The following is a 12,528-nucleotide window of genomic DNA, read 5'->3' on the forward strand; positions in this document are numbered from 1 at the left end:
GCGCAAAGGATTCGCGCCTGCGCAGTAGAGCAGATACGCTCAGGTTCGGCTATTTCCGACCTTACCCAAACAAAGAGCCACTAGTGTGCCTGTGCAGGATCGCAGTAGGTAAATATTTACCTTGCTGCACTTTGGGGGGACACAAGGCTGGATTGCCGGGCCACCGGAGAACGGGGGAAGCCTTGTTAGGATCCAGAGGCTTCCCCCTCTCGAGGTAAGAATCCCCCAGCAGGATTTATTTACATTACAGATCCTCTTTAAAAGAAACATCAATCCAAATGTTCTGCCCCATGATATACTTACCCGGAGCTTCCTCCAGCCCCTTGCAGCCGACATGTCCCCCGCAGCATCTCCACTCGCAGCCGCCTGCCCATGGTCCCTGCCGATGCAGAGGCCGACCTCGAGGTCATCCTTACTACTCCTGCGCGAGCGTACTGCGTGGGCACAGAACTGCTGCGCCTGCGCAGTACACTGCGGACAACGTGGACTTGATTGACAGCGGTGTTTACGCAGGCGCTGTAGAGGAGGTGGGCCTCTGCCATACCGCCCAACTTTTTGAGATGAGAGGGACATTTAAGCCACACCCCTGCCACACCCCTGATCACACCCCCGTCACACCCCGTATATCATGGGGCAGCAAATTTTGATTGATGTTTCCTGTAACTGCAGGCAGTTCTGTGAAGTATCGCTATTGTTTTGCGCATTGCTACGGAAGCAGCTCGCGTAACTAAGGGAAGCCTCGCTCCTTCCATAGCAGCAAGTGCTGCTATTTAATTGTAAGACAAGCAAAGCGGGCGCTCCTATTTGATTGTTCTTTCCTGCGATTTGCAATCACTTGACTTGGTGGGCTTCTACAGACATTAATAGTAGAAATAATCTCTCCTGCATTCCTTCATTGCCATCTAGTGGTCAATAACTGTTTTTATACTACACTTGACTGTGTGATATCGCAAGCGATTTTTGTTTTTGTGTTGCAAAGTGATCAGTGTTTTGTTTGTGTTTTTTTCCGCACGTGATTTTTCACATTTTCATATGATTTGTTATTGCGCTAAACTACAAAAGAATTAGCAACGTTATGGGGAAGAAGAGCACAAAGCTATGTAATTTTTTTTCATCACCCAGGATATGCAAAGCATGAAGGAACAGAAAAAAAAATCTTGCAAGTGGCCCATTGGGTTTAATGATGGTTTCGCTCTAAAAAATGATGCAATTTTAATGTGCGTGTACCCTGCCTAAGGGTGCTCCTTAGCAGCAAGGATATATTGCGCATGAAGAAAACAATAACATTATTTTTTAAATAAATTGGCATGGAGTACTTTAAAGGGAGTTGTAACATCAAAAAATAAAAAATAGCCAAAAAATAGTAAATACCAAAAAATATATGTAAACTCCTTTTTATTTTTTTTCCTAAAATAGGTTTGTCCCTCCAATTTCTTTTTTATCTGGTCTGGGAGTCTTTGCCTACCTGCAGGAACCATGCAGTACCAGAAGGATTGTGAGAAGTTTTTATTTTTTCTAGCTACAATAACAAGCTTATTTCAGCATGCATATAACAGAAACTTCCTATTTCGGATAAGGTAAGGGCACTATGACCAGAAAGTAATTAAATCTCTTTCTACCTTTGAAGAGTTTACATAGTGATGTAAGCCTGTTGTCTAGATGATATATGCTTTCTTCTAAATCTGACAGTGAACACTAAAAAAAAAAAGGGTCTCGATTCACAAAAGGGTGCTAACTCCGTTAGCAGGCCTAAAAGCTTTTGGGCGTGCTAACTAGGGTGCTAACTAAGCAGTTAGCACGCCCAAAGCTTCTATGATCACGCGCAAAGTCTAGCGCTGTGCGTGCAACGTCACACCGGATGCGCCCGAAACAGTGCGCCGTGCAAAGTTTCGGGCGCACCCGGTGCAGTGGTTTAGGCACGCCCAGTGCAACATTTTGTGCGCACCGCGCAGCGCTAAACTTTGCTTACTTAGCGCGCAAAATTTTGCGCGTCCTAAGGGCCTTTGGGCGTGCTAAGGGGCTTTTAGGCTTGCTAACTAAGTAAGCACCCTTTTGTGAATCAAACCCAAGATAGGTAAACTAAATAATTATATTTTTTTTTATTGGATGATTTTTTTTTTCCTGTTAAAATGGAGTTTCATCCCACTTTAAATTGGTGGCTAAAAGGTTAATAAACTAACGCTTGCTTTCTGAATGCAGAAATCTACCGCAACGTGCAGAAGGACCTACAGAGGACTGCTACAAACAAGCTTTAAAGTGTATATTAAACCTATTGAATGCCTTGCAACTGTTACAGAATGATGCTTAAAGTAAACCTGAGACGCCAATAAAGAAAGATTTGATACTTACTCGGGCTTCCTCCAGCCCCATAGGCACCAATGAGTCCCTCACCGCCCTCTTGAGTCCCCCCATTTGGCCGCAATCAGCCCAGTAACTGGTTGGCCGCACCAATTGGGCTCTTCTGCGCATGTGCAAAGCCCCTGACTGACGCGACTGAGCAAGATTACCGGGATTGATAGCAGGAAAATGGAGGCACTTGGGAGGATGGCCAAGGACTCATCAGTGCTTATGGTGCTGGAGGAAGCCCAGGTAAGTATCAAATCTTTCTTTATTGGTGTCTCAAGTACACTTTAACATATAAATAAGTCTATATAGCACTTGCAATATTTTTTCTTGGTTAATCTTTTTTCACTTAGGAAATACAACATCTTGATGTGAGTCTTGTTAGGAATGACGTGTCTCGCTTGAAAGTGATGAGATAGTCTGGATACGCAGAGTCATCATAAAAAACAGCAAAAAAATTTGCGTTGGGAACTCTGTCCGCTGTAGAATCATAGCGGTCTTCATTGGGGTCATCATTGATGTACGGAGGTTCCACGTCATCACTGTTCCCTTCACAGTACCTTCCAGTAATGACTGAAGCCTGGTAGATGTACTTGTGGCCTTCAGGGTCAGGCACAGAATACGTATCTCTGCAAGAGAAACTTGATCTAACAGCAAAATAGGTCCCTGATCCAATCACTGTTGCTGAAAAATAAAAGCAACAAAAAAGAAACAATTAGAGAAAGTGACAGACATTAACCATACTCCCCAACCGTCCCGTTTTCGTTGGGACCATCACAACTTGGAGGGCCCCTCCCGCCATCCCGTACTGCCCTCCTTCTGTCCCAGCCGCTGGGCAGAGAGGGGAGAGAAGAAAACTGATCGAGGCACCAGCCCCGGGGATGCCGTATGCTATGCGGGATGGGTGGCCGTTATTTCTCCCTCCCTCCTAATGTGCACCCAGTGCCCCCCGCCTGCAGAGTTAAATGCGCAGCGGAGCGGGTTGTAAATCTTACCATTGCCTCTCCGTGTGTACCGGGATCTCATCTGGTCTTCTCGCTTCCTGTGACGTCACAGGAAGCAGGAAGCTGAGAAGAGCCAGATCCCGGTACGCACGGAGAGGCAATGGTAAGATTTACAGCCCGCTCTGCCACATTAAGAGGAAGGGAGGGAGAAATAGCGGCCACCCATCCCGCATAGCATACGCCATCCCCGGGGCTGGTGCCTCGATCAGTTTTTTTTTTCACCCCTCCTCCCCACCCACGGGCACCCTCACGCTCCCCCCCCCCCTTTAGGGAGTAATATTATTATTAATAATATTATAAAATAAAAATATTTCTTAAAAAAAATAAATAATTGATGGGCGTGATTAGGGGGTGTTGGGGGTGTGGTTAGGGGTGTGGCCTAAGATTCCCATTTTCGTTAATTAAAATGTTGGGAGGTATGCATTAACATTTATTCCCAGTTCTAGGAATTTGTTTTCTAAAGATTGGTAGAGGTTTCTGCAACCTTTCAGAGTCCCCCACATATTCACTAGGTGTGCAAAACTTTGAGGTCCTCACGCCAGTCTGGTTTATGGGCCCAGCCCTTGTAATTGCCATAATGGGTCACCATCATTTTTTACTCCAACTATAACCAGAATAGCAGAGCAAGATCATCCACCAAGCAACCTAGCAGGTGCCTGAGGCCTAGTGGGTGTCAAGGGGCCTACCAGTCACCTTCTCTTCTTAACTTACCAAAGAGATCACAAGGGGGATCCAAATATACTACCTTGCCTAGGGCCCCTTTACATCTTAATCCATCTCTGCAGTATAGCCTTACTGCCCCCTCTACAACCTCTGTAGTCCTGTACACTTTATAGTAAGGGCAGTGATTTCTCCCTGTAACACCTGTAGCCATTCCTTCTATAAATGCATCCATCAGCATCCCCACCCAAACCACATTCCTGCATCATATGTGCAGCTATGTCTACTCTACAATAAGAAGAGTCATATCTGCCCTATAATAAGTACAAATATTAGAGAGGGAGAAAAAAAAAAGTATTTTCTGCCGTATAAGGCTCCAGAATATAAGACGCACCCTGGTCTAGAGGACAAAAACCAGGGGAAAAAATATGTACTAAACCTGGTGCGTCCATAGTCCAGGAGCATCTTTTACATGTTCTCCCCCAACTCGTGTCCTCCTGTGTCCCCCATGTGTCCTCCTGTGTCCCCTTCTGTCCCCAATGTGTCCCTTTCTGTCCTTTTTTGTCCCCAGTATGTCCCCAGGATGTCCCCTTCTGTCCCCAATATGTCCCATTCTGTCCTCAGCGTGTCCCCTTCTGTCCCCAGTATGTACCCTTCTGTCCCCAGTATGTCCCCTTCTGTCCCCTTCTGTCCTCAGCATGTCCCCTTCTGTCCTCAGCATGTCCCCTTCTGTCCTCAGCGTGTCCCCTTCGGTCCCCAGTATGTCCCCTTTGGTCACCAGTATGTCCCCTTCTGTCCCCAGTATGTCCCCTTCTGTCCCCAGTATGTCCCCTTCTGTTCCCCTTCTGTCTAGTGCACCCCCATGTGTGGCCCCGGCTCCCCCTGTGTGGTCTGCTCCCCCCCCTTGTGTCTCCGTTCCCCCCAATGTAATTATAAGCAGTGACGGCTTCTGTTGATCACGTCATCGCAGAATCCATCATTAGGGGGAGTCGTGAGAGAGAGAGAAGAGAGGTCTACGATCCCCGCGGGAGCCACTGGATTAGGGAAGACTTACACTGCTAATTACACCATTGGGGGGAGCTGAGACACAAGGGGGCAGCGGACACACAGGGGGAGCTAATGCACTGAACCCCCGACTTGGCGGGGGGGGGGGGGAAGTTGCAGTGTTTCATATTGGTGGGCGTTTGTAAGTCGGGGATTCCCTGCATTCACCACATAAGATTCAGGGACTTTTGCTCTCCATTTTTTGGGGAGAAAAAGTGCATCTTATATGGCAGGAAGTTCGGCATATCGCTGCAGGTGTTGACTGCACCTGCGTAATCATACAGATATATTTGTGGGCATGCTTACAACTACAACAGCGGAAGAACTACTTGTAAAATTCAGTACCCTTTCAGAAATCCATTGTGTTCCGATTGGACACAGGGTTGCATGTTTTTGCCGTCTTGCAGCAGTTTAGTGGACCCTTTATGGTATGTTCTCCACCGTATTCCAGCCTTACTAATTTAAAAGATATCCAGTATACACACAAGTAAAGAAGCTTACCATTTTTACCACAATAGGCTCGATTGAAGCCGCCCTGGTTGATGTTGCTGATGGCCTCTGAAGCTGTGCCGTGGTAGAGACATCGCACGTTTCTCTTGCCTGGATTGTTACGTCTTACTGACTGTTTTTTAATTGTGTAACTCTGGAACAGTTTGACGTTCTGAATCCTTTGGATCTAGAAACATACACAACATAAAATAAAACTCATGCTGTTATAAAAGTCATGCTGTTGCGCATGGGCGTAACAATCACCCCTGGAACCCCTACCATCGCGGGGGCCCAGAGGCTTTGTGAGCCCCTTCTCCTCTTTCTCCCCAAACGCAAGTGCAGCCAATTAGCAAAGAAACCTCCCTAGTCATGCACATAAACCGTGTGCAGGAGCGTGTGTAATTTTCTCCTGCTTCTAGATGCTGCTTCACAGCAGAACACTCTTCTGCCATTCGCTGGATCCTGATCACGTGGGGTTCGGGGACCAAGGGGGCTTCATGCTATAATTTTTGCAGGGGACCCTATGAAGTCTAATTATGCCCCTGCTGTTGCGCTAAACCACATGCACAATTGAACCCTTCAGCTCATGGCATGAAGCTGTTAATATAGGCAAGAGTTTGCATCTTGGAAACAGTTTCTAAGCCTGAAGCACATGTAAACCTGGGGGTTTATGCTAAAGAGAATCTGTAAACTTTAAAAAGTCCCCTGAGGGGTACATACTTTGGAAGGGGGGAAGCCTCTGGAGCCTAACAAGGCTTTGCCCATCCTCCTCCGTCTCATGGTGGTAGCGCTAGAAGCCCCTGAATGGCGGGCCTGACAATATTTACCTTTTCCGGCTCCACAGCAGGCGCAGTAGCAGCAATAGCCGAGCCCAATCAGGTCCGCTCTACTGCACAGGCACGAGTCACCTATGCAGTAGAGTGGACCCGATCGAGCTGGGCCAAATTCCCGCCTGAACCTATCAGAAAGCCGTTACTGCTCTTGTGCTGGAGCTGGGTAAGGTAAACATTGCAGGCACTGCCACCGTGGGATGGAGGAGGATGGGGAGAAAGGTTAGAATGTCTCAGATATTTATTGCTGTTCTGCATCTCCTGTGTTCAGAAACCTCAGGCTTAAAGACACAGAACATGTGCCCTATAGGCAGTAGCGGTAGGAAGTCTTGTCCAAGGTCTCCTCACTGAATAGGTGCTGGCTTACTGACCAGGAAGAGCCGAGATTAAAAACCCTGGTCTCCTGTGTCTGAGGCGGAGCCCTTAACCAGTACTCTATCCAGCCACTGCTAGATTAAATCACCCCTGAACTGTGCTCAGAACTGTTGCCTTTTACTTACCTGGAGCTTTTTCCAGCCCCCGTGGTCCATCAGAATCAGTTTTATTCGCTGAGTACAGTAGTTGTCTTACCCGGAATTGATTGCGCTCACACATGGCATTGGTAACAGGATGAGCAAATATTGGCAATCAAAAACAGCAAGAATAGAGCAGCAATACAAGTAAGCACTAGTGCATGCAGACAATCATTTACAGCATGAGAGGGATATATTTGGGCAGGCAATAAAAGACTTCAGAGGCAAGGAAAAAGAAAAGTTTTTCTGCGCTACTTATGGGTGGCAATGCGGTGCTTGCAATGGTGGATTGTAATCTTGGTGGGTAATTGTTTAGGATTATGGTGCTGTTTTCCAACTGGGTGGTTCCAGGTTGAGCTTGCAAGAAAAGTGGAGAGAAGAAATTGCTCCAATGGTGCATACAATTCTTAAAACTTTATTCGCACATAAACATATGCACTTACATTGCTTGTATGAGGCCGCCTGTTGGAGAGCTCCCTGCCTGCTTGTATGAGGCCTGGAGAGCTCCCTGTCCATGGTCTCTGGTCATATGTTTATGTGCGAATAAAGTTTTAAGAAGTTAATGCACTATTGGAGCACTTTCTTCTCTACACTTTTCTTAATAAAACACCTCAGAAATTGTTAAGAGTGAGCTAAAAAGTGTGCTGTGCCCGTGCGGTGCTTGGAGGGCCGAGCCAAGCACCAGGGAGTCTTTACTGTCTAAGCACTCTCTGCATCTTCTGGGTCCCCTCCATCCTCCCACTTTCAGCTCTGAAATTCCTGAAACTGGAGCTGAGGGCGTTCTGTGCAAGCGGGTTTATTCTTTTGAGAATATCAAGACTGGAGCTACAGTTACAGGAATCCGGGTCAGAGGACGTTGAGGGACTTTGCACACTATGGGAGGCTGGAAGAAGACCCCTGGTAAGTAAAAGGCAATGGTTTTGAGCATAGTTTAGGAGTGCTATAAGCCAGAAAACCCAAAGGAGGTTCTAACCTTTTGCTATACTATTCAAAACTATGTCCACCCTGGAGTTTGAGGCAGAACCTACAGAGAAATCTTCTTAAATTAACTTAAAGAGTAACTCCGACAAAGAATTTAACTTTATCCCAATCAGTAGCTGATACCCCCTTTTACATAAGAAATCTATTCCTTTTCACAAACAGACCATCAGGGGGCGCTGTATGACTGATATTGTGGTGAAACCCCTTCCACAAGAAACTCTTAGGACCGTGGTACTCCTGGCAGTTTCCTGTCTGTGAACCTTGTTGCATTGTGGGAAATAGCTGTTTACAGCTGTTTCCAACTGCCAAAAAAGCATGCAGCAGCTACATCACCTGCCAACAGTAAAAATGTCATCATGTGATAAATGTCAGAATGTAAATCAGGGATTTAAAAGATTTTACAATGGACAAACACTGACTAAATCATTTATACATAATTATTGTAAAAATGAAGCACTTTTTTATTACACTATTTTCACTAGAGTTCCTCTTTTTAAAGGGACACCGAGCAGTGCAGAAACTATGGAAAGATGCATATCATTTTAAAGCGCTCTTTCTCCTCTTTCCAATGATATATAAACCGCCGCCCTATGCCTTTTAGTTTTCGCTATTTTCGCGATTGAAATTGCAGCGGCCGCGATTTCGATCGCGAAAATAGACAAAACTAAAAGGGGTAGGGCCGCGGTTTAGGTGTCGCCAGAAAGAGGAGAAGGAGAGCTTTAAAATGATATCCATCTTTCCATAGTTACATTGTATTACACAGGGCGACTTTTTCTGCTGAATGGAGCTGCTGACACTGGGGAAAGTGTCGCCCTGTGTAATACAATGTAACTATGGAAAGATGGATATCATTAAAGCTCTCTTTCTCCTCTTTCTGGCGACACCTAAACCGCGGCCCTGCGCCTTTTAGTTTTCTCTATTTTCGCGATTGAAATCGCAACCACGGCAATTTCAATCGCGAAAATAGCGAAAACTAAAAGGCGTAGGGAGGTGGTTTATATATCATTGGAAAGAGGAGAAAGAGAGCTTTAAAATGATATGCATCTTTCCATAGTTTCTGCACTGCTCGGTGTCCCTTTAAGGGAAAAAATTACCATACTGGCAAATTTTCTCACTTTGTTTTGCAAAGTATAAAATATACATTAGAATAGAGGATGTGTCTGTTGTGTTTTGTGTCTGTTGTTTTTTTTTCAGTGTATTGGTGACATATGTCACAGCACTGCAAATAAAATAATGGTATTAAAGTGTATCTGAGCCGAAGCTCGGGTTCAAAAGAAGTTCCTATTGAGGCTTCCCTCTCTTGTCGGCAGCGCCCCTTTTGCAGAGCGTGATCCCCCTCCAAATTGGGGTCGTGCAGCTTCACTTCCGTATTAATGGCCGCGCTGTAGCCTCATGAGCCCACCCACTCATGCGCAGTAGCACAGAGCCCGTGTGCGCATGCGCGGGCGAGCTCAGTCTGCTATTGCACGGCCATGTAAAAGGAAGAGGAGCTGACAATGCCTTTTCGCTAATCTTCCGGGGGGCCACGCTCAGCGACGGGGGACATTAAAATAGAGAGGGATTCCTCAATATGATCATTAGGCTTCCCTCTCTTTACATAAGTATCTGATTTTGTGTACCTGGGTACACTCTAAGAATGCAAACCACCCCTCTCAGTTCAGGAGTACTTTAAGTTTGTTAACCACTTCCCTACTGTGGTGGTTTTCACCATTTAGTACAACTCTGGTTACTTTCGCAATAACTTTATCCTTAATTATCACAACTAAATGATCTATATATTGTTTTTTATTATATAATAATATTTATATATAAGAAAAATAAGGAAAAATGTGAAAAATACACAATTTATCCACTTTCATACATTATAGTTTAATGTAAACAGTTCTATTGTACATTAAAGCGGACCTAAACTCAGAACTTCCTCTGCTATAAAAGATACCCAGCAGCATAATAACCTTTAAAGAAAAAACGTTCTTTGTTACAGCTGATACAAATTTTGCAATATATCTACACTATTTCTTGCTTTCATGGAAGTAGACATATTGTTAACATCCTGGGCTTTTAATTGAGCTTATCTGCCTCATCTGCCATGGCAGTCGCGTGACACAGGGGAAAGATCAAATTACAACTTGTGATTAGACATAAATGAGGGGGAATTAGTCAGGCTAAACTCTCTAAATACAAACGGGGTGCATTTTAAACCCACACATTTTATTGGTCTATCTCTCCTGTTTATTTCAACAGTTCATTTGTTTTCATCATGTATTAAGAACACATTCTATACCATACTCATTTGTTGCATCTGTCTTCTCCTGCATTGTTTATTTTACACTTGTTTAATAATTAGTTCTGCCATTGCATTCCCTGGGGAAAGGAGAGGGGTTTGATGTCATTAATTTTGAACTCTGCAGCCTTTTTATCAGCTCAGAGTGAGATAAATAGTGTTATCTAGGATTTTGTAGAGAGGAGAGTGCAGTAACTTATTTTCATGTCTTTTCGCGGGAAGTGGTTTAAAAAATGAAAAAGTAGATATCAATCCCACCTTCACCACCATAAACTTCTTAGGACCAGCAGATTTAAGGAAATTTTCTTTGATATCTTTGTATTCTTGAGAATCTTCCTTCAGGGTGACAACCTGCAGCTCCTCCTTCCCCATATCGGTCCATGTCGGTGGATAGTTAATGACCACTGCTAGGAAAATAATAACTTTAGTGTCTTATATCTACCATGTAACACCGTACTGTACGTAACACATGTATGGGTGTTGGCTGTAAAGTTGTGAATAGATCCACCAGATATATTTGCCTTTGGACAACTCACATAGTCATCCAGTTAGGGTTGTTGTAATCGACCATTCTCACAGGTTGCTACAAATCCAGACTTTTATGCTGCTTTATTAAGAGTTCATCTAACAATTTATGCACAGTCTACTCTTCGCAGTGCTTTCCAGCCACCAGTTTTCCATCTCTTTGGAAAGACTCAGCACAATTCATATAGGCTACCTCTATCTTCTGCAAAGGCAGTGGTATAGCAATAGGGGGTGCAGAGGTGGCAACCACACTGGGGCCCTTGGATCAGAGGTGCCTCCTTCAACTGTTTTCCATCAGTGCTATGCTCACTCAGGGCTGGTTCAAGCTACAATAGGGTGCTGGGGCAAAATTAACCTGGGTGGGCCTCCCTCAGCATATTCATCCAAGGGCATCTGGGCCATGCCCCCCCCCCCCCCAAATCGCCTCCTTCCACTTTACTGTATTGTTTTTGTCAGAAAAGCAACTCACCTATCCTGGTGTGCTGCTCCATCCATGCTTCCTGTCTTCATCCCTGCTGACTGCCTCTTCTGCAACTCTGTGCTTGTTATTGCGTCATGGAGAAGACGCAGCCAGTGAGGATGAAGACAGGGAGATGCGAGTTGCTATTATGACAAATTGGTGCAGGGGCCCAAGGGGACACAAATCAGGGGGACCTGGGGGCCCTGCAGTACTCAGAGGCCCTGGAGTGATTGCCCCCTTTGCCTCTATTGTAGCCCTGGCTATGCTAGTAATGATAACATGTGTTGTATATTGTATACTACATCACTATTTATGTTGATGGCACTTCAATCACACCTGTCCCCCAGGCTCGCTGCCTAGGTCTAATATTGGACTCAAGTCTCTCATTCAAACCACACATTGACAAACTATCCTGTTCTTGTCGCCTCCACCTAAAAATCATCTCACACATCTGCCCTTTTCTCACACAGGACACTACCTAACTTCTAGTGCATGCCCTGATTATTTCATAACGAATCTATTGTAAATCTCTGCTTTGCGGCCTCCCTGCGAACCGTTTAGCCCCACTACAGTCCATCATGAACTCTGCTACACGGCTCATCCGCCTCTCCTACCGCTTCACCCCCCTCTGTCAGTCCCTTCACTGGCTGCCAGTTACACCTCATCCACCTCTCCTACCGCTTCACCCCCCTCTGTCAGTCCCTTCACTGGCTGCCAGTTACACTAAGGATACAATTTAGAATCCTTACCCTCTCCTACAAATCTCTCCACAACCTAGCTCCTTCCAATCTAAATCAAATTATTTCCAGATACCATCCCACACGCAATCTCCGCTCTCCTACTAACAATATCCTACTGTCTTCTTCCCTGGTCACCTCTTCTCACTCCTGCTTAGAAGACTTCTCTCGATCCTCTCCCCTCTTCTGGAACACTCTCCCTCAACACATCAGCCACTCACCTACAAATACTCTTTTTATGCACAATCTGAAAACTCACCTCTTCAGGCAAGCATACTCTCCTACCTAGGAAGGACACAGATTTCATTTATTTACTGTCCTATACCTTAAAGAGGAGCTGTTAGGTATAGGGTCTCAGAGAAAAAAACACATATATCAGTAGCTAAATATTGGCTGTATTTACATTACATATGCATTTCACTGTCCACGTTTGGATTTCACAGAATTTGTATATAGTGTTTGCAGAGAATGATGCTCCTGACAGCTCATGGCAGGTTCCATGTTTGTCTGTCTTGTATGAAGCCAATTGTGTCGTCATGTCCTCCCTGCTTCCTGATGATTCGACTCACAAAAAAGATCAGGATCAAAGATCCTAATGGTTCATGATCCGGACAACACTACTGTGCAGTGAATATTAATTAGCCATTAGCCATTAATTA

At 45.1% G+C, this 12,528-nt stretch overlaps 1 protein-coding gene across 3 annotated transcripts in view; it reads right to left on the reverse strand.

The window, feature by feature from the left end:
• Positions 1 to 2,664: 2,664 nt before the first annotated feature.
• The window catches only part of LOC137525060 (probable poly [ADP-ribose] polymerase DDB_G0278045), a 49,036-nt gene continuing 39,172 nt past the window's right edge, over positions 2,665 to 12,528 (reverse strand). For 2 of the 3 annotated variants that reach the window (XM_068245817.1, XM_068245819.1), the window contains exons 6-8: positions 10,406 to 10,554; positions 5,553 to 5,727; positions 2,665 to 3,027 (exon numbers count right to left, since the gene is read on the reverse strand). In XM_068245817.1, the coding sequence (XP_068101918.1) occupies positions 2,693 to 3,027; positions 5,553 to 5,727; positions 10,406 to 10,554 (659 nt within the window). In that variant the 3' untranslated portion in view covers positions 2,665 to 2,692. The remainder of the gene's footprint in view (positions 3,028 to 5,552; positions 5,728 to 10,405; positions 10,555 to 12,528) is intronic. The other variant, XM_068245818.1, reaches the window with a different exon arrangement.

This window comes from Hyperolius riggenbachi, chromosome 7, assembly GCF_040937935.1.
Source record: "Hyperolius riggenbachi isolate aHypRig1 chromosome 7, aHypRig1.pri, whole genome shotgun sequence".
Lineage (NCBI taxonomy): Eukaryota > Metazoa > Chordata > Amphibia > Anura > Hyperoliidae > Hyperolius > Hyperolius riggenbachi.